This window comes from Centroberyx affinis, unplaced genomic scaffold (genome assembly GCF_046629955.1).
Source record: "Centroberyx affinis isolate AG114_WGS23_722 - 3 ecotype Tasmania unplaced genomic scaffold, CSIRO-AGI_Caff_v1 ptg000243l_1, whole genome shotgun sequence".
In the NCBI taxonomy this organism is placed as follows: domain Eukaryota; kingdom Metazoa; phylum Chordata; class Actinopteri; order Beryciformes; family Berycidae; genus Centroberyx; species Centroberyx affinis.
Window position 1 is genome coordinate 82,659 of NW_027278927.1, and position 20,933 is coordinate 103,591.

At 44.2% G+C, this 20,933-nt stretch overlaps 2 protein-coding genes across 2 annotated transcripts; both read left to right on the forward strand.

Annotated features, from left to right (window-relative positions):
- The first annotated feature begins 604 nt into the window (after nucleotides 1–604).
- Nucleotides 605–9,585, forward strand: tmprss7 (transmembrane serine protease 7). The gene is made up of 16 exons (XM_071544203.1): nucleotides 605–712; nucleotides 831–898; nucleotides 1,127–1,320; nucleotides 1,405–1,440; nucleotides 1,707–1,935; nucleotides 2,179–2,303; nucleotides 2,452–2,564; nucleotides 2,759–2,865; nucleotides 3,457–3,593; nucleotides 4,225–4,332; nucleotides 4,545–4,652; nucleotides 4,771–4,887; nucleotides 6,419–6,611; nucleotides 7,261–7,529; nucleotides 9,104–9,240; nucleotides 9,417–9,585. Exons 1-16 carry the CDS (start codon nucleotides 620–622, stop codon nucleotides 9,576–9,578), a joined length of 2,196 nt encoding a protein of 731 aa, XP_071400304.1. The 5' UTR covers nucleotides 605–619; the 3' UTR covers nucleotides 9,579–9,585.
- Nucleotides 9,586–10,346: 761 nt separating this feature from the next.
- LOC139665201 (suppressor of tumorigenicity 14 protein) lies at nucleotides 10,347–20,933 on the forward strand. The gene is made up of 19 exons (XM_071544193.1): nucleotides 10,347–10,427; nucleotides 11,077–11,263; nucleotides 11,393–11,517; nucleotides 12,717–12,784; nucleotides 12,951–13,141; nucleotides 13,763–13,858; nucleotides 14,223–14,442; nucleotides 14,830–14,972; nucleotides 15,195–15,292; nucleotides 15,428–15,537; nucleotides 15,967–16,100; nucleotides 16,583–16,687; nucleotides 16,982–17,092; nucleotides 17,236–17,349; nucleotides 18,154–18,273; nucleotides 18,412–18,595; nucleotides 18,898–19,169; nucleotides 19,535–19,671; nucleotides 20,766–20,933. Exons 1-19 carry the CDS (start codon nucleotides 10,347–10,349, stop codon nucleotides 20,931–20,933), a joined length of 2,664 nt encoding a protein of 887 aa, XP_071400294.1.

Genomic DNA, 20,933 nt, shown 5'->3' on the forward strand with positions numbered 1-20,933 from the left:
TTGCCAGCGTTATATCGTGCTGGTATTTTATATCAGAGCCGGATTGTGTTCCCCCCCCCTGTAGGTTGCAGATGTGTCTGTGGAGGTGGCCACAGTGGACCACACTCTGCAAAAGCTGTGCAGGAAGTACAGCAGGCACAGACGGAGGCCCAGGAGCTTCAGGGCGCTGTGGCCCCCTCCGTGGAACCTCCAGCACCTAGCTATCATCATCACAGTGGTGGTCTTCGTGATCGTGATTATCATGTGGTCGCTGCTATGGGTTTTCATATGTAAGTGTAATAACAATGCTAGTGCGTTTGATATGCATTGTTCTGCCAGCTTTTAATACTTTCATGACTTTTTCATGATTTGTTTCTCACACCTTTTTTGATGTACTGCATATCTCACAAATTGCATGCACAATTCTCAATGCTTTCACAATATATGGGGCAGTATATCTCTCTATATCAGTGTTGAGCTGATGGGCAGGTGGTTTATTCTGTACATTTACATTGCATTAACACTGCACCGTATCACTGTACACTGCACAGTTGGTTGATATACCTTGTGTATGTTTATCAGGTCATTTTCTTAATTGTCAGTTCGCAGGGAAAGCAACAGTGGAGTGTATTTTGCCGGGATGTTCCGTGTTGCCAACGTGGAGTTTATCCCAGAGTACCGCCAGGCAGAGTCCCATGAGTTTGTATCTATGGCAAGCAAAATACAAAATGTGGTATGTACTGGTGTAACCCACATTATGGTTAATGCTAATCATTAGATTTTAGAGAGGATTACTGTGAATGTTTATGGTTTTGATGTTGTGCTCATTGTTGATTGCTGGTGTGCCACAGGTGAGCAATGTGTACAAAATGTCCTCAGTGGCCAGACTCTACAAGCATGCCGTCATTTCAGACCTCAGGTATAGTGTCCTGTCAGTCAAAATCATACTGTACAGCAAAATCATAAACCAGTGTAACCAGTTCAGTCCTTATTTTCTATTAATTCCAGCACCTGCATTTTTTTCCCCTAAAAAAAAAAAGCATTACCACTTGTTCACAGCTGGTGATAACTGAGCAACACACCTAAATAAACTGCTGTATAGATGGATGTTTTGACTCAAACTCAGCTGTGATCTGTCCTCACCCAGTAACAACAATAAGGGCGGTGTGCTGGTGCATTTCTGGATGGTGTTTGTGGTCCCTCATCTGAAGAGCTCAGCGGTGTGTGAGGAGTGTATAGAAGCCATCCTCAGAGACTCTGTCCTCACCAGCGCAAAGAACAGGTCCTCTGTAGGCTACTTACTGGGCCTGCCGGTCGATATAGACTCCATCCTCATCAATGGTGCGTCTGTGTGTCTGTGTGTGCATCATAAGTGTGTTTATCAGAGTGCAGTCATAGAGAGATTGACTGTTTTGTCCTCCCCAGCTGCTCAGCGCTCAGATTATTCATCAACTGCAGTAGGTGAGTTGAAGAACTTCAATAAAGTGGGATGAGTTATAAAGCATTTGACCACTGTATACGGTTAGTATACCTGTATGTTGCTTTTCAATTTTAAAATTGATGTGTAATTTCTGATTCAAGAAATACCTACCTATTCCACAATAAATATAATTTCAGTACTTTGCTGCATCATATGTCACACTGTGTTGTATTAACCTGTGTTTTTAAGGGATGAGGTGTATGACTCTATGTGAATGTGGGAATAAACTCTGTCTCTCTTCATCCAGGCTCACAGTGTGTAGATAAGCTGTATGCCAACCTTCCCGGGGCGACGGTCCCTTTAAATGTCTATTCATCGTGGGGTGGTGTGAGTTGCCATGTAAAGCTCACTTCCATCCCCGGCTCTCTGATCCGCTTGACTATCTCCTCGTTCCATATTGAGCCCAGCGACTGTGTGAGTGATTCCCTAACTGTGTATGGTGCGCTGCTGCCCATGAGAGGGCGCACTCTCCTCAGGTGAGTCTGTGCCATAGGTGAGCTCAAAGTCTCTGAAAATACCTTTTTCCTAAAGCTGTTAATCAGTCTCACAAACCTTCACATAGCTTCCATCAGTCAAATAATATCTCAGTGTTTTTAGAAGGGACCATTGCCTCCAAAAGCTGTTATGTTGTGTCACATAACTGCTTGCAATGTGTCACTGGTTGTCTATGTCCTCTAAAAAACAAACCATACATACTGAAGTGTGGCTCTGTGCTGCAGGGTGTGTGAGCCAGTGTCCAGCTCCTTCTCTCTGGTGTCTACCTCCAATGTCATGTTGCTGTCCTTCAGAATGACTCATGGCAACAAGAGCTTCAGAGGACACTTTCAGGCCATCGCTGAGGAAAGTGAGACACGTTTACCTGGTTATCTGAAAAGCAACAGTGCTGGTTAACATGCAAGTATTACTGTGTTGGTTGGAGGTGAAAATAAGCATATGTGAACATTCCCTGGGTGTCTCTGTCCCTCTGTCTGCCTTCTCTCTTTCACACACAGTGTGTGTGTCTCACATTGAGACCCAGATACAGCCTGGTTTCACCGGTCAGATCTACAGCCCCTTCCACCCCAGCCTGCTTCCCCCTCAGAGCTACTGCACCTGGACTTTTCAGGTAGTGTACACACACACACGCACACACACTAGCACACACTACTTGTACCACTGTATGTGGTGATGTACTGTATGTTTGCAAGAGAAGGTAAGAAATACATTTTGTTTACTGTTAGCTGTTAGCTAGTGGTTTACAACAGCTTTTTTCACTGTGGATTTCTTCATTTTATAATTATTTTAATTATTTTACTATAGACCCCTAATGAGGATTTAGGAGTTGCACTGAAGTTCCAGAACTATGTACTGAAACCAAAGGACATGAAGAGCTGTGAACATGGCTGGTGGAAGGTCAATGAGATCATGTATGTGTGTGTACCCATGTACTGTATGTTCAACTATATGTATATATGTTCAAGTATATGGAGAGTTTGTTACAGAATGCTATACATCTATTTTGGAAAAATTTTGCTACGTGAAATTCATCAGTCAGTATTTCAAAAACCTAGCTCATGGTTATGAGTCACAGGTCAAAACAGGTTACAAAGCAGTGTGACTCATAACCTTAATTATGGAAGTGGATATTCTGAGAATTCTGATTCTGAGAATAAAGTCAGAATTCTGAGTTCTGACATTCCCAGAATTCTGAGTTCTGACATTCTCAGAATTCTGACTTCTGACTTTGAACTCAGAATTCTGGCATTATTCTCAGAATTCTGAGATTGATCTCAGATCACGTGGCTCTAATCCTCTTCCACACTTTATAGTAGCCCATAATATACTTTACTTTTATGACATAGTATAGCCATACATTTTTTTAAATGTTGGATATCTGATTAGGAATTAAATGATTCATGTTGTATTCATTTGTGCATGCACATATTAGTCCCATATCAACACCCTCTGACAGCCTCTTTGAGTAACTGATGGTTTGTTGATGGTTGATTTCCTTACAGTTTCTGTGGGAGCTACGTGGGTCACTCCACAGTGTTTCGAATCGCTGACCACAACCCTGAGGTGGAGTTTCGCTGCAGCTCGCGTAACTCTGACCAGCCTTTCCAGGCCTCCTACAGCAGCTACAATATCAGTCAGCGTAAGCACCGCAGGGCCAGAGAATGACTGTCATAACAGCCAGGATATACTGTAGGAAATGACAACAATACATGTGTATTTCAGTCTATTTAGAGGTGGAGTTTATTAGTTTATTTGAAGTACATCTCACAAAGAATCACAACATACTTTACAGAGACTGTAGAAAAAAACAGAGAATTGTTGAAAAAAGAAAGAATTCTATACATTGTAGAGACATTTTAGAAATAAAAAAATATATAGAAACTAGGAACTTAAAACATGGACTCTCATTTTTAGAAAGGGTGTCTTTTGTAAAAAGTAACTCTACTTTGAGTACTGTACATGTTGAAAGAGCTACATTTTAGTTTTACTCTTAGTTATACTCAAGTATATTTTTACACCTATAATTTACTTCTACTTAATTAAAATTTCAGCAAGTGACAGAACTTCTACATGAGTAATATTTTAGTACTCTTTCCACCCTTTGGTTTTGAACCCATGCTATCTCTGTTTTATCTTGATTCCCAATTTCTACAATTCCACTGTGATCTCTTTAAATTGAACCACCCTCACTTCCTAGGCTGACTATTTCTCCTTCCCTCTTCCCTATCACATTCCCATCCTAACCTCTGCCCCCATCCATGCGTCTCCAGCCTGTCCAGAGGGCCACTTCCTGTGCTCCACAGGACTGTGTGTGGAGAAGAGTCGGCGCTGCGACGGCCTGGATGACTGCCAGGATGAGAGTGATGAGGTCTTCTGCTGTACGTTGTCTTACATCCATACTTAAATACAACATAACAGACACTTTCATTGCTAAGATCTGTGCCACTACTAAACAGCACTGTAAGGTACTGCTAATAAGTGGCATTGTAGTAAAAACTCTACTGTATTAGTGATGATGTGTTTTTATTATATTTGGTAAGTAATTACTCATGCATTAAAGACATTTTTGCCATGTTGAATACCTTTATAGCGAGGCCCATGAAGAACTGTGGTGGCAATAGTCCTCTGCACCCTTTTTATGTATGCAACGGAGTAAAAGACTGCAGTAACGAGAGAGATGAAATCAACTGCACTCAAGGTATGTTTTTTACCATTTCTTACATAAATGTCCGTGTGTGTGTCTATGTTTGTGTCTGTGTTCTGTATGTAAAGTAATTACAGTTTAGTAATTACAATGTGTTGTCTGTTTTTGCCAGAGACCACCTGTTCTCCGATAAAGTACCAATGCAGCAGTGGCTCCTGCATCCTGAAAAAGAACGCTAAGTGTGACGGTGTTCCTGACTGTCTGGACCACAGTGACGAGGACGACTGTGGTGAGTGCTCAGTCTCCATGCTCCATGCACGCACCTTAAAGTCACAATGAAATGAAAAAATACTTCTTCAACTTGTTAGCTAATTCTCCATATCAGAGCATACACATATTTAACAATAAATGCCCCAAAAAATTCAAAATTTGTATTTTTTATATAAAAATCTCATTACTTTCACTTCCTGAGAAAAGGCATATCTTATATTAGTGGTTACTTAATGGCGTATATAAAAATTCCAACCAATAATACCATCACAGATTTTTTTAACAATCCGCTTCTCTCGTCATAAACCTGCAATTTCACAATTTTCAAAGTGACACGAGTGACATGGTACAGACGTGCATTTTTGGGTGTTCACCCCCAAAAAACCCAATTTCCTTTTCCTAAGACATCATGATTATGGTCCCGGTGATTGGAATTTACTATGCACAAATATTGTAAGTGCAAAGCATTTTTGAGCTTTTGAACACTTTTAACAGTCTGTCCCTGCATCATTTCCAACTCAAACATCCTGTTTCAACCAGAAATATGTTGAATTATGGAAGCACATCCACGGGTCCTATATGTCCACGGGTTGCTATCCAATCACAAAGTACAAACATTAAAAACACACATTAAGCGCACATTAAATCAGGTAAGTGATTTATCAGCTCAACCTCAAGCTGAACCACAACCACACAAGGTTAGCTATGTCCCACCTGAGGTATCTGCAATTAAAGTACATAATGAGTACACCGCCTGCCCTTACAGCCACTACACTGCCTTTTCTCTACCAGTGCCAGACCCTTTATGTGGTTTCATGAGAAAGTTGCTGTTATTTTATAATCCCCGGGCTGTGTGCTCCAAACCTGCTGACCTGCAGCACTGGGCTGACCCTGCTGTAATAGCTTTCTCTGTTTGCTGTTATTTTATCATGATGGGGTCTCAAGGTGATGGGAACAGGCCTTTGATCACTCACTGATACTGTACATACACACAAGCGTGTGTGTGCACACGTACACACACACACATACCTCAAAGCTTTACTTTTAATAAGGTGGCAGCAGACCTGTCTGTCATGGTGGTGACTCAGCATGCAGGCATAGTAGGTCAGTGTAGGCACACACACACACCCACACACACGCACACACACAAACATTAAATATGCACGTATAAATGCTTTATATGCACATAAACTGCACATTTATAAGAACTGTCAGTATAACATTTATTGTTTTGCATGCCTTGCGGCAAGCTAAATTCTCCATTAGGGACAATTAAGTCTTGAACTTGATTACTTAATTAATGACTTTATTACACAGAGATGTAATATGCATATGTGCATGTACACACACATCAAGGCCAGCATGTGCCTCTTCATATACACAGATTCTTACAGAAAACACTCACACAAACTCACACAAAAACACATGCCGCACACACACACACATCCCCCACGCACACTTTACTGCTCTGTGCTTCTTTACAATATAACCTAATCCAATCCATTACAGTATAACCAATATGACAAAATCCATCATTGTGCGCTCTGCAGCCTGTGGCCATCCGTCCCCGCTGAAGGTGGGTTCGTCTACAGGCTCTGACCGCATTGTGGGTGGACTCAACTCTGTGGAGGGGGAGTGGCCATGGCAGGTCAGCCTCCACTTCTCTGGAAGCCTGTACTGTGGCGCCTCTGTGCTCTCCTCTGATTGGCTCATCTCAGCCGCCCACTGCTTCAGCAAGGAGAGGTGGGTGACACTCACTGCTGATAAACTGAATCTGTTGTTATATAACAGGCCTGTAGCAACTGATAATGTAATAACTGCCAGATAATGTAATAACTTGTCAAAATGTAATAAAATGTCGAGTTGAAAATATTGATGTAAGTGTTGATTTAATTTTTATTACATTAAGCGGTCATTATTACTTTTGAAGGGGTGTAACATATTTTTCATTGATCATGTAATAATGCTATGACTAATAATGTAATAACTTATACAAATAAGAAGAATGCAATAAATTATTACTACTGAAATTATTATTACATCATTAGTTAAATATATGCTACACCCTTTATGAAGTAATAATCACTGTTTCATGTAATAATGTAATGCAATTTATTACATTAACATTTTTATTACATTTTCAACCCATTTAGAGGGACATTTTATTACATTTTGACAAGTTTAATTAATTTTTCCAGTTAATAATTTTTGACCCCCCAGCAACATTTATATTACATTTCAGCTCATCATGCTCAATTTGCACAATTATGTGCACTTGTGTTTGATATCATGAAAATGTCAAATACATAGCAGCTTTTCAGTCAAGAAGTTTATTAGATCTGCTCTACAGTGTGTTCTTCAGTCTTTGACCCTTGACCTCTGACCCTGCTAGGCTGTCAGACCCGCGGCACTGGAGGGCCCACCTCGGCATGCTGACGCAGGGCAGCGCCAAGCATGTGGCGGAGATCCAGCGGATTGTGGTGCACGAGTATTATAACACGCACACGTTTGACTATGACATTGCCCTGCTACAGCTGAAGAAGCCCTGGCCGGCCTCCCTCAGCCCCCTGGTCCAGCCTGTGTGCCTGCCTGCCTCCTCCCAGACCCTCACCCAGAACCACCACTGCTGGGTCACTGGCTGGGGATACCGCTCTGAGGAGGGTGAGGGCACACCTAGATATACCTAAACTTAAACTTTAATGTCCTCCTAGAGGCAATATGTCTTACAGTGCAGTTTAAATGCAATGACACAATACAGTAAATAATGAAGACCATTGACAATTACACTGGATGTGACATAACAATCCCTTGTGTCATTTGGCTAAAATGCAATATGAGCTACTTCAATTTCCAAATCAAAAGAAAAAGAAGCTGCAATTATTTTATGAGAGTGGTGGTCAAAATGGTCCTCTGGTGCTGAGCCCAATTTCTGGCGTATAAATTGAATTGCACATTGCAAAAAAAAACTTTGTTGTATTCAAACAGAGCATATCTTTAGCAATAACATCTCAGTTTTTATTAAAAATGTTTCTTGTTATTGAGTTATCAGTGTCTGTATACTGCAACTTACAGTATATCGCAATTGAAATATTCAGCAAAGCAATTGCAATATGATTATTTGTCAGATATTGTGCAGCCCTAAACCATAATGAATCTAACCTGGCTTGCCTTCATACCCCACAGTTCCCTCCAGCTGAGTTTCTTCCTCTCTACATTTTCCCCAATTCATCCACTGACCCTGCTTTGCCTGAGAGAGGGCCTTAGCACGTCTTGCTGCTTCCTCCTGCTGATGTATTTGTTCCACAATCATCTTTCTTTTACCAAACAAAGTTGCCTCAGACCCTGTTGTGCCTGCTCTGTAATATCCCCCTGTCTGAGCACTGGATGTGCCTGCTGAACTGCATCTCTGGAGTTCCATTATCGCCCCAATCTTTAGACTCTGTCAGCATCACCTCCAATCTTACCTTTGCACATTTTAATCCCTCTGTTAAGATAGATATAGGTACCTCCAGAATCCTTTTCCCATACAAAACCATACAACTAAGACACCATGGGACCCCCAAGTCATTTCTAACTCCTCCACCTTTGTGATAGGTATCTCATATACTGTCATGGACCACATTAACCAAGGCATTAGACCATACTGCAGACACGACAACTTTTCTTGACCTCTCTGTGCCCTCGGTGTCTCTGACTGACTACCTCCTGCCTTAGCTCCTGAATTTGCTCTTGTCATTTAAAGTCACATCATATCACCTTCCTAAGCTTCTGACAGGCTTCTGTAGCGCTTTTGGAATTGCTTCGTCAGCGTAAAACCGTTTTGTTTACCAGTTTCCCTTTGACAATGGAGACAATGGCTCGTCGACTTGCTCAGCGTAACCTTCATGCCTGCACAAAAGTGCAATGCTTATGTGCTATGCTGTGTTTTTCATTTGGGATAATTATATCTCTCTCCTTCGCTCTTATTTTACTTCTTTTTCTAGCACTTGCATGATCATTCTAGGGTCAAAGAGAAATCGTCAGGGCACTGTGGCTCTGACATTTTACTCCTTACTATTGGTTCCTTGTAATGTTGGTGAATCTTAAATAACATCTTAATCCACTCTTGCATTCATTGTGAGTTGCTCTGATAAGAGTGTCAGCTAAGTGCCTAAAATTTAGGTGTAAGTGTAAATGTTTGCAGTCTGTTTCATAATCCACATTCATGCTGTGCCTCCTCTCCTTCGCCCTGACAGACAAGGTGCTGCCCACAGTGTTGCAGAAAGCAGAGGTGTCCATATTCAGCCAGAGTGAGTGTAAGAAGAGGTACGGCCCTGTCTCACCACGCATGCTGTGTGCCGGGGTCTTGTCTGGAGAGCAGGACGCCTGCCGGGTGAGTTCATTCATCATTACATCTCTCTTAATCACCTGCATTTAAATTAATACAAATGAAAGATGCTGTGAAAAGTCACAGTATACCTTTTTGGAATTCTTACAGAAGTGCCTTTGTCAACAGTGATTACTCTTCTTTTAATTAGACTTATGCATGCGTGTGTGTGTCTTTCTCAGGGGGACTCGGGGGGCCCTCTGTCGTGCCGGGCACCAGGCGGGGGCCACTGGTTCCTGATTGGCATCGTCAGCTGGGGGTCGGGCTGTGGCAGACCTAACCTACCTGGGGTCTACACCAGGGTCAACAAGTTCACCTCTTGGATCCACAGCCATATCACCTGACACAGACCCCCTCATTCATTCTTCGCCAGCAGGTGTTTAAATGTTCTGTTGATCACACCAAATAATAAAAGCATGATTAGGTAACTACTGTGTACTGTGTAAACTTCTTCATGTCAGGTAACAAAACAAGACCAGCCTCTCTCTGAAATTACAGCTGTGTGACTCAGAGGTGTAGCCTCAATAAAGCTAAAACACAAAGTGCCTTCAAAGATTTTAATCCTAAAATACCTTGCTGTTATCCAATCATCACTGCTATTCTCCTGCTTTCTTTTTCCCAAGATTGAGACTTTCCAGTAAGCCCATGTTATGTCCTGTAACAGCCACACAATAGACAAGCTTGGTGCCAGATTGGTAATTGTAGGTTTTGTCTTGCTTTGCGCCCCTGTGGAGCATCCAAGCGCCATGCCAGCCAAATTCCAATTATTGTAATACCTCGCACACGTTCCCCTCAAACAGTCTTTTGTCCGTCCAAGCTTGCTCCCACATACACAGCGAGGAAGTTTGCCCACAATATCTGTCGCACGGATGGTTGTGTGGATTGTACGCTTTCATAGTGGTCTCATTGTCCCGCACTGCATTCTGGGGCTCCGTGTGACACCTGCCGCCCAGGTAAACGGGAGTGAGTGAATGCCCGCCGCATCCGACCCGCTCAGGTCGGATTTCTGCACTTTTTCAAAAGAAGCGATAGCAGGGGTTTCCTCTCTCCATCATTTCTATGCCTGAGGTATTGTTGCATATCGCCTCTCCGGAGCTGAACGGGACAGTGCCATGAGGACTCTCCCCAAAAGCAAAACTTGCGAAGTTTACAGCGTCTCTGGGCATGGACATCCCGGCTGTTCTGCTGCACAGGTAAGACAGATGGCTTCACTGTCGCTCTTTTCGTCAGTCCGGTGCCGTGAAAAAGACGGGGCGGCAAAACAAGGCACGGCTTGTCGCAATATATATATATATATTCTCAATACACGCTGGCTATATCGTGCAAATAATCTTTTTATGTAACTTTTGGATGCGTTTTGCCCCACCAGAAGAAGACTTAACGATCTCAGCCTGCTAAGCCCAGTCAGCCGTGGTTCATCTTAATTGTAAAATCCGTCTCTAGGGATATGCGGGTCTGTTTCTCATGAATGTCCATGTCAGGCTGAGCCGCTTGATTGAGTGCTGACACCGCAGCGCCAGGCCGTGGGAAAGCAGACCCCTGCAGCCACGCTTTGTCCGCTCCCCCGGGGAATCCTGCCAACCCCTTAAATGTTTTAGAAGATCCTTTCATACTCAAAGATGTTCACCGTTGCTCTCAATAAATCAGCTGTGCTTAAAGTGTCTGCCCCAGCCTTGAAATGTATGTCACCGCTCATTGATTCTGGCAGGACTACACGAAATTGTCTTTATTCCTCTTGTGATGGGGTGACATTATAAAAATAATTTCCACACAATTAGAAACAAGTGAAGCATGGAGATAGAAGGAGGTATGATATGTGAGTTATGTCCTTGTCTCTGCAAGGGAGAGGGGGTCCTAAAGGAGCCCACCCAGTCACTGAGCCCCCCCACCCAGCCTGAGGCTCAGGCGGACCAGAAGGCTGAGGGGGGACAAGCTCTGGTCTGCGGCTCCTGGAGGAGACGGATATTAGTTGTCCTGCCCTTCTTTCCCTTCACCGCTGCCATTGCACTGACTCTACACTTCTTAACATGTGAGTACAGTGCTGTGTGTGTGTGTGTGTGTGTGTGTGTGTGTGTGAGACTGTCACTGCATCAGTCCTGAAATGTGTTTATTTCAACCTTCCTACGGTCTTACACCTGTCTCAAATCTCTTCCTCCAGCTCCGCCCTCCTCAGTGTTCTTCCTCGGCGGCAGCGTGGAGTTTCCAAACCTGAGCTTCTCATTAGACCTGGCTGACTCCACCTCCCCGCAGTTCCGCCTACAGGCTCAGGCTTTGAACCATTATGTAAGTAGAATGGCGAGCCCGTGCGTCACTGACTCTCCTTCGAATGACACCCAAGAGCACTGCTTGACCTTCCCGCTGCAGCCCAAAACTGATCATGCTGGTCAAAGTTTGATAAGGTTTACTACAGCAGGCCACTGGTTTCTGTGCATTGCATTTGCAAAACACTGCTTCCCTCTTTCTCCACTCCATTCTCCTCTCCCTGTGTCTCTGTCTTTCATTCCCATTCGTTTTCCCTTTCTTCTTCTTCTTTCTGTCTTACTGCCTCCCTCTCTCTCTCTTTCTTCCTCTCTCTCTCCCTCTCTTTCTCTCTCTCTCGCTCCCTCTCTCTCTGGTGGTGTTAAATGTAAAGCTGAAACAGGAGCCAGGTCCAGTGTGAGTGTGTGTGTGTGCGTGAGTGAGTCCCGGGACCCCCAAGGGACGGGGGCCTTTCAGGGCCGAGGACAAGCCCGGCATTTGTGAGCCCAGCTAGGCCCAGGCAGCAAGAGTGAGAGGAAGAGCAGGCCCTCAATAAAAACATTGTCTGTGTAGCTTTCACACAATCAGCCACTCTGTGCCCTACACTACAGAGAGCTAGAGAACCACAGCTTGGGGTTGAGAGGGAGAGACAGGGCAGTAGGGCAGGTCGGGGACGCAGGGACATTGGGGGCTGGACCGAGTTAGGAAGGTGCTGAAGGGAAATGGATGGGACGTTTTGATTTTGGAGAGGAGGATAGGAGACAAGTCTTTGTGCTCAAGAGAAGTGGAGACATGGCCGATTAATGTGGGTGGAAGTTCCCAATCATCTTCGCCGATTTCCTGTAATGTCCCTGTAATTAGCCGTGTGGGTGAGTTAGCGGGCCAGTTAGCTGGCCAGAGTATCTGTGTGGCCATCTGTTCATTAAAGAGCAGGTGAACCCAAGGCCAGGAACCCATACCACCCAGGGTCTACTGCTACAAGGCTGGCAGGTTCAGACACAATGGAGCTCTGTGCTGCTCAAAGTCAACATGCACACACACACAGAGACATACACACATCCAGAGTCTGTTACACACACACAAGAACAAGGCTTTTGTTGAACTCAGGCTGCAGGTTCGACCAGGTGAGCTTGTGTTTGTTACACTGGAAAAGTGACCTCACGTGCAGCGCTGTGATGTCACACCTGGTGTGTACATTATGTGCTCTGCCCTCTATCTCTTTCTCTTCTGCATTCGGTAAACAGGTCTCACAACTGTACGAGTCTTCCCCGTGGAGCTCCTACTACCTCCGCTCAGGAATTACTGCCTTCAGGTATGCCGCATAAAAAAAACATACTGATAAACCTAACTATAAAACAGTTTGTACATGTCATGAAGAATATGCATGACTACAGGTACAAGAAACAACAACATACACAGTTGTGTGTCCCCTACTGTCAATGTTAGAACAGCAACATTGTAAACCCTTTGTGTGACAGTGAAGGAGCAGAAGGGCTCAATGTCTTCTACTGGAGTAAATTCTCCGCCCCGGACGACGTTGCCATGGCGATCCGGAGGTCCAGCCCAGAGAGGCTGCAGCGGAGGCTTCCTGGCAGCAACAAGCTGCGGGACAACCGCAACCAGGAGCGCTACTACATGGAGCGAGATGATGACATGCTCCACCTGCTGGGTACAGGCTCTAACTGTCATGTGCATACACACACATGCACGTGCGCACGTGCACACGTGCACACGTGCCCACATACACAGTTTTCCGTCACTTCTTTCCATCTTTAGAGCTTAAGCATCCTGTCCTATCACTTCCTAGTATCAAGGACTTTTGGCAGAAAGTAGATGATATTTGCTTTGCATTGTACAATAACTAAACCCAGCAGAGTATTTGTTGTGAATTAAATTATTAATAAATAGATAACCAATACATTATAGAGCATTATCTTTATCATAGATGCTTATAAAATATTTTGAAGCTGCGTATAAACAAGTTATAACCTAGAGACATACCATAAAGCAAGAGTTTTAATGCCATAATAGACCCTAATAACTTGATTATAAACATTCACACTATTTAGACTAAGCATTTTATAAATAAGATGGTTTGTAATATATAAATACATATGTAAATATAAATACATAAATAAATAGTTTATACACATTTTAATAATGTGTGTAAACTATAAATGTTTTATAGGGTTGGATTGTTGTAGAGTGTTACTGAAATTTGCAAAGTATCTTGACATGTGTTATGTGTGTGTGTGTGTGTGTGTGTGTGTGTGTGTGTGTGTGTGTGTAGGTTTGGACCCTGATGACTATGATTCAGAAGACAAGACGGACAAGATTAAGAACCCAAATAACATCCAGAGTGGGAAGTGGCAGCTGGGTTTCCAAGGTGAGGAGAGCATGCTTCTGACTATATGCTGAAAAACTGAAAGAGTCTCTGTTGGTGAGTGACAGCTGATTATAAAGGATGACTGAAGCAGACTCAGTAAGGAGCTGTCTGTTTAACCAAGATCTATCAAAGTCTTGGCCCCTGTTCCTGCTGATTCTGATGATCTGCTACTCGACTTCTGCTTTCTGAGTGCGCATATAGTGAATTTAGACTTTGCATTTACCTTTTATTCAATTATGTGATTTTATTGTAATTTTGCTTATGTACATTGTTCTATGCTGTTTGCCTACAGCTTTGTATTTGTGTTTTGAATTAATGTGATTAACATACACAATATAACACTTCAATCACTTCCACTGTCCAGCTATATCCTTTGACCTCTATGCCAAATATGGTAACAACCGCACCCTGAGCCTTGTGAGTCCCAAGAAGCCGTATTACCAGTGGCGTCTGCGCGTGCCTTCGGGTCACGTGGTGCGACTGGTCATCCTCAACCTTCAGGGCGCCACGCCTGGAAGCTGCACTGCCCACAAGCTGTCCGCCTACGATTTCCTGCTGCCTTTACAGAACAAGATCATCGCTAGGTAAAGTTTAGGAGTTTATTTTCATTCAGTTAATTCATTCTTTGTGGGGTTTGGAAGTCTTTGTGACGACCTTTGCATTAGTATCACACAGAACTTGCATTAGTATTACACAGAACTTAAACCCAGGGACCGGGCTTTAAGCTCCCATGGCAGCAAGTGTCTATTCAGCAAGACCCCTAATCCCTTCCAACAAGAATCACCTTGTTACTGCAGGATTTCCAAACAATTCCCCACAGTAACAGTGCTGCATCCGTGTGGCAAAAGCAGGAGCTCTTTGATGGCCTCATCTGTAAATACTGTTTCTATAATGTATGTTACATTTGTATACTTTATATAACTGTATATAAAGTATATGTACTGCACATAATGCCTGCATGTGTGTCTCAGGTGGTGTGGGCTGCCTGTTTCTGGCTCAACTCCAGTCATGAAGCTAACGTCTTCTGGGAACGTGATGTTGGTCACCTTCTCCTTCAGCAGACAGAGGGATGGAGCCATCTTCAAAGCCTACTTCCAGGCCATCCCAAAAGCAGGTCTGGCTGCTCTCACAGACACACACACACACACACACACACACACACACACACACACACAACCGTATGTCTCTTGTATTGCAGTACACCTGTATGATATGTTTGTGTTGTCTTAGTGCAAGAATGTCTTCTATTTGCAGGGATTATCATATGTAGTACAAGGTTGACTTTCTGTGCATTCTGTGCATTGATCATTATCTGTGTCACCATCTCCCCCTGCAGGTTGTGGAGGGTCAATTTCCTCCTGGAACGGCTCTATATCCTCACCCCACTACCCAGCCTACTACCCTCCTAACGTGGATTGCAGCTGGACAATACGGGTGAGCCACATGTGTGTATGTATAGATGCTTGTGTGTGTGTGTGTCTGTGAGAGAGAGAGAGTGGATTGTTCTTTAGCCTCTCCACATTCCAGCATTTGAACTATTTCTTTGCTCTTCTTTGGTTTCTTTATCAGGCGCCATTGCCAGGATACCTGATCTCCATGACGATCGTAACGCTGGACATTCAGGACTCCCCGTCCTCAGACGGCTGTGAGAAAGACTGGTTGGACATCGGAGGGGTCAAGTGAGTAATGAAGCAGGCTTGTGATCAGACGGTTGCCAGTTTGACTTGGCAGACCAGAAGGGAAAATCTGGAGCAGGGAAAGTGAATGGGCAATGCTGTCTTCTCTCCCAAAAACAACCAAGGGGTCCATGAGCACTTAACCCACAATTCTTCTAGGGGAGGAATGGCAGCTCCTAGATTTGAAATAGATGTGTAAATGTATGAATGCTAATGCTGAGCAAGGTTAAAAAAAAAAAGATCTGTTTATGGAAGGATCAATTTAACAAAAATGAAAAAGTGGTCTGATAATATTATTCAGTGCACATACTGTAGATGTCAGTATGTGTTGATTTGTCTCACAGATTATTTAACCTTTCCATATGTTTGGTATCTGTATGTGCGTGGAACAGAGAATTCAGGTTCCATGCTTATGTGCTCCTCTGCTTCTAGACTGTGTAACCCAATGTCAGACAACAGCAGAAAGCGGGTCTACTCCTCTCCCATCTCCCTCCACTTCCACTCCGACGAATCTCTGACTCACAAGGGCTTCTACATGCTCTACCGGGCCTTCCCTCCTGAGGGCAGTAAGTACAAAATGCTTTGCTTTCACTTGATTTGCAAGGGCCATTTTGCATCATTTGAGTAAGGATTTGTATTAACTGAGCTGTAGACACAAAAGCAATGAATATCCATTTCAAGACTTACCCTTTTCACACTGTGATAAGGGTCTGCCTGGACAAAGACACAGCCTGCTATGAAACAATGATTCAGGACTTTTTGGTTGATTTCTTTAATTTAACCGTGCAACGTAACTAAGAACACAGGGGGAGCTAGGGACATGAGGGTACGGTGTAGTGCTCAAGGGCCCTTTCACAGTCATTCTTGAGGGAGGGGAAAGTATTCCTCGTTCAGTTCCCCCCACCCAAATATTCACAGCTGGTGCTGGGATTCAAACCAGCAACCATGTGTTCACAAACATGTGCTTCTCCACCAGTCCGACCATCACTACCCCGAAAGAAAAGTACTGTAATTCCAGAGTGTAATTTTCCTTGCTTTCTATCCCCAGCCTGTCCTCGTCAGTTCCGCTGTGGAGACGGACGCTGCATCCCTCTGAGGAAGGTGTGTGATGGAGTGAGAGACTGCTCAGATGGACGGGACGAAGCTAAATGCTGTAAGTCTGTCGCCTCATTTTACTATAAAAATACAGTTAGCTCAGTGCTTGCAGATTCCCATCCAATTTTGTATTTTTAGAGCTAAATCTGAATCTGTCATGATGTCGCCATGTTGTCTTTTATATATATATCATCATTTGGCTGCCACTGTCAACGGACAGCAAAATGGTAAGAAGCCCGCTAACACCTGGATTTCAAAGACATGAACCTTGCGCTAGACTCAGGTTTGTGCGTTTGTACGTGTTTGTGTGTTTTTGTGTGTGTATGTTTGCACGTGTCTGTTAAACATATAGCATCCTGCAGGCCAGGGGAAGTGTTGTGCGGGAATGGGCAGTGCAAGCCTCACAGCAGCCAGTGTGCCAGCCAGAGCAACTGTGGAGACAGCAGTGAAGAGGCCAACTGTGGTGAGCAGAGACAATATTAGCACTATTGTAAGCACTTGTGTGTGTGTAAGTGTGTTTGTGCATTTCAGTGTTTGTACTGTGCTTTGCTTTCACTGTGTGTTGAACGCTTATGTGTTTCGGGCTTCGTTCTGTTGTGTTTTCAGGAAATAAATGCTACCACATGTGTTCCAACAAGGTGTGTGTGCCCAAGTCTGCAGTGTGTGATGGTGTCATAGACTGCAAGGACCGTAGTGACGAGATCAACTGCACCAGAGCATGTGAGTCCTCATGTTTTTTTTTCCATCAGTCATTCATGAAGCTGATCAGTCAGTCATCATCAAAAGCAGTCTGTGAAAGGCCATGGGAAAGTTCAGCGGAGAACAGTTTTATATACTGATACTGCACTCTATAAAAGTGTGTATTATCATAATCTGTTGTAATTGTAATCTGCTGTGAGATTGGCATAATGAGGTTAGTGCAGCTGCCTGTGCAATCATGTGTATTTATATGGAACCAACTACTAGCAATTGTTTGTCCTGTAGTATAGTTTCCCTGCATGGTGATTTCATGACAGACAAATCTGAAAATAAAAAATGATTTAATTTAATCTAAAGTAATCTAATCTAATCTAGTCCAATCTAGTCTAATATCATTTAATTTAATCTAATCTCATCTAATATCATTTAATCTCATCTAATATATTTGTAGTATGATATCGTATGTCACTCCCTTTTGCGTATGATTGTGGGTAGTGTGGGTTTTCTGAAAGGCAGACTAGGACAATTCAAACCACCAGGGTCAGCCGGTCAGTTTTTGGTGTAATGTTGTGAACTGGGTGTAGGTCCAGGGTGGTATAGACTAGTTGTGATCACTAAGGACAGATGAGGAGGGGAATGGTTCTGGGATGCAAGATCTTATTACCACATCTGTGATGGGAGGTGCCTACTTGATAACCCAAGGTTCACCCACCCACCTTTCCAAGCTCCATTTCTACACTCTTATCTAGGTTTCTAGATCCTGTGTATGTGTAAAAGTCTCCTCTGATCCCTTCTCTCTCTAAGGATGTCTTTCATTCTCTTTAGACCATAAAGGCTGCTCCCCATCCTCCTACAAATGTGCCAATGGAAAGTGTGTGGGCAAGATCAACCCTGAGTGTGATGGAGTCAAAGACTGCGGTGACGGCTCCGATGAACTGCGCTGTGGTGAGTACTGTCCCTGTTGAGTACCTGTATATATTTATGATAAAAACCTAAAGAGATGATTTTCATGACTTTTTTTTCTCTCTCTCTCTCTCCCTCTCTCTCTCTCTCTCCCTCTCTCTGTCTCTGTCTCCCTCCCAGGTTGTGGTACCAGGCCCAGGAAGCGGACTAAGATAGTGGGCGGGTCTGATGCTGGGGCAGGCATGTGGCCGTGGCAGGTCAGCCTGCAGATGGATCGCTACGGCCACGTCTGTGGAGCCACGCTGGTCTCCAACCGCTGGCTCATCTCTGCAGCGCACTGCTTCCAGGACTCAGATGCCATAAAGTGAGACAAATGCCAGCCGCCGTCATCATGATAGCCATTGTTAATAATTAATTGTTAATAATTAATAACTGCCACCTGTTGCTTCCCAGTTGTGGTCATTAATCCATTTCCATTAGCCATGTACAAATAATAGATCAAGATTTTAATGTCATCTTCATGATTAGTGTCATACTTGTCATCTTTCATGAGGTTCATCGTCGTCATTGTCAGCGTCTCCGATGTAATTTAAATGTATTAATTCATGCTAATTTGTGTTTCTCCACTCATGCACGTGTACATGTTCATGTGTGTTGTGTCTCCAGATACTCAGAGGCTCGCTCGTGGCGGGCCTACATGGGGATGCGTGTGATGACCACAGGCAGCAGCGGAGCGGCCATCAGACCGATCCGCCGGATCCTGCTGCACCCGCAGTACGACCAGTTCACCTCTGACTACGACATTGCCCTTCTGGAGCTCAGCGCTCCCATCTTCTTCAACGACATGGTGCAGCCCGTGTGCGTCCCCGCCCCGTCACATGCCTTCACCACAGGGACCAGCTGCTTCGTCACAGGCTGGGGCGTCCTGATGGAGGATGGTAAGAGCTTGTTAAGAGTATCCCGTTAAACTGAAGAGCTAGATTACTAGAAATTACTTTTTTAGTCAACTTCTTTCAGAGCAAGATCTTGTCCGCTATTGGGAAGATGATCTGGCATGCGGTTTTAGACTCTTTTTCTTTGATTGGAGAAGCCTAGACTCAACATAGACAAGCATCAAGGCATGGGCAGATTTTCCACAACTCCATAAAATGTTTCCATTCCTAATCTTGTGTGTGTAATTGATTGATATGTCAAGCAACCAATTTATTTCAAGGATTCTTGCCATAATTGACCCAAATGTTTGTGTGTGTGTGTGTGTGTGCGTGCGTGTATATGTGTGTGTGTGTGTGTGTGTTAATTATAGGTGAGCTGGCATCTCTCTTACAAGAGGCCTCAGTGAGGATCATCAACAGGGGAACCTGTAACAAGCTGTACGACGACGCTGTCACTCCCAGGATGCTCTGTGCTGGGAACCTGCAGGGAGGGGTGGACGCCTGCCAGGTGAGTCTGTCTGTCTGTCTGTCTGTCTGTCTGCCTGTCTGCCTGTCTGCCTGTCTGCCTGTCTGCCTGTCTGTCTGTCTGTCTGTCTGTCTGCCTGTCTGCCTGTCTGTCTGCCTGTCTGCCTGTCTGCCTGTCTGCCTGTCTGTCTGCCTGTCTGTCTGTCTGTCTGTCTGTCTGTCTGTCTGCCTGTCTGCCTGTCTGCCTGTCTGCCTGCCTGGCTGTCTGCCTGCCTGTCTGCGTGTCTGCGTGTCTGTCTGTCTGTCTGCGTGTCTGTCTGCCTGCCTGTCTGTCTGTCTGTCTGTCTGTCTGTCTGTCTGCCCGTCCGCCCGTCCGCCCGTCCGCCCGTCCGTCCGTCCGTCCGTCTGTCTAGTTAGTTTGTGATGAAGTCTTGTAATTAAATTTCCCTCAAACTGCCTGTTCTACTTCTACGTCAGTTAGTGATTACCTACATTTCCCAGAATGCCTCTCTACAACCTCCAACGAACATGTCTGAACTTTATGCATTTCAGCTGTGGGTTTATTGTACATGTTGGTAGCAACAGATGGCAATTGCAGAGTAAGAGCAAGAGAGTGAGAAAAAATGTGTTGTGCGCCTTACGCAAAACGTGTCTTGTGGCTGCATTGCATTCTGGTCTATTGAGGCTACTATTGGTGGAGAAACTATCTCTTCCTCTTGTATGATGGATTTGTCCCTGCATGATGTATGAACATCGGTGCAAAATGATGAATCTAGAAAGAAGCCCTTGTTCTTTGATGATGAGGGGCTGACACCAGAACCTGATGTTTACCATTGATGTTGATAGTTGAAAATGTTTTGCTATTAAACTTCATTGTAGTTGCGCTGGAAACATTGTCTGCTTTGACCAGTTATCCACAGGAAAAAGAAAAATGCACCACCAAACAACTAAATGGATCCAGAACATACATTTAGATACATTTTAGGGTGGATTTTTCCTTTAAGTATGTGTGTCCTTTGTGTCTGTTTTGTGATATCACTGTAAATGTGCCTGTATTTTATGTATTTGTTCATGTTTTTTTGTCTCTGCATATATCGGTGTGTGTGTGTGTGTGTGTGTGTGTGTGTGCGTGCGCAGGGGGACTCAGGAGGTCCCCTGGTGTGCCTGGAGCGCGGTCGGCGGTGGTTCCTGGCGGGGATCGTGAGCTGGGGTGAAGGCTGCGCCAGGCAGAACCGCCCCGGCGTCTACACACAGGTGGTCAAGTTTACTGACTGGATCCGTCAGCAGACTAAAGGACAAGTCTGA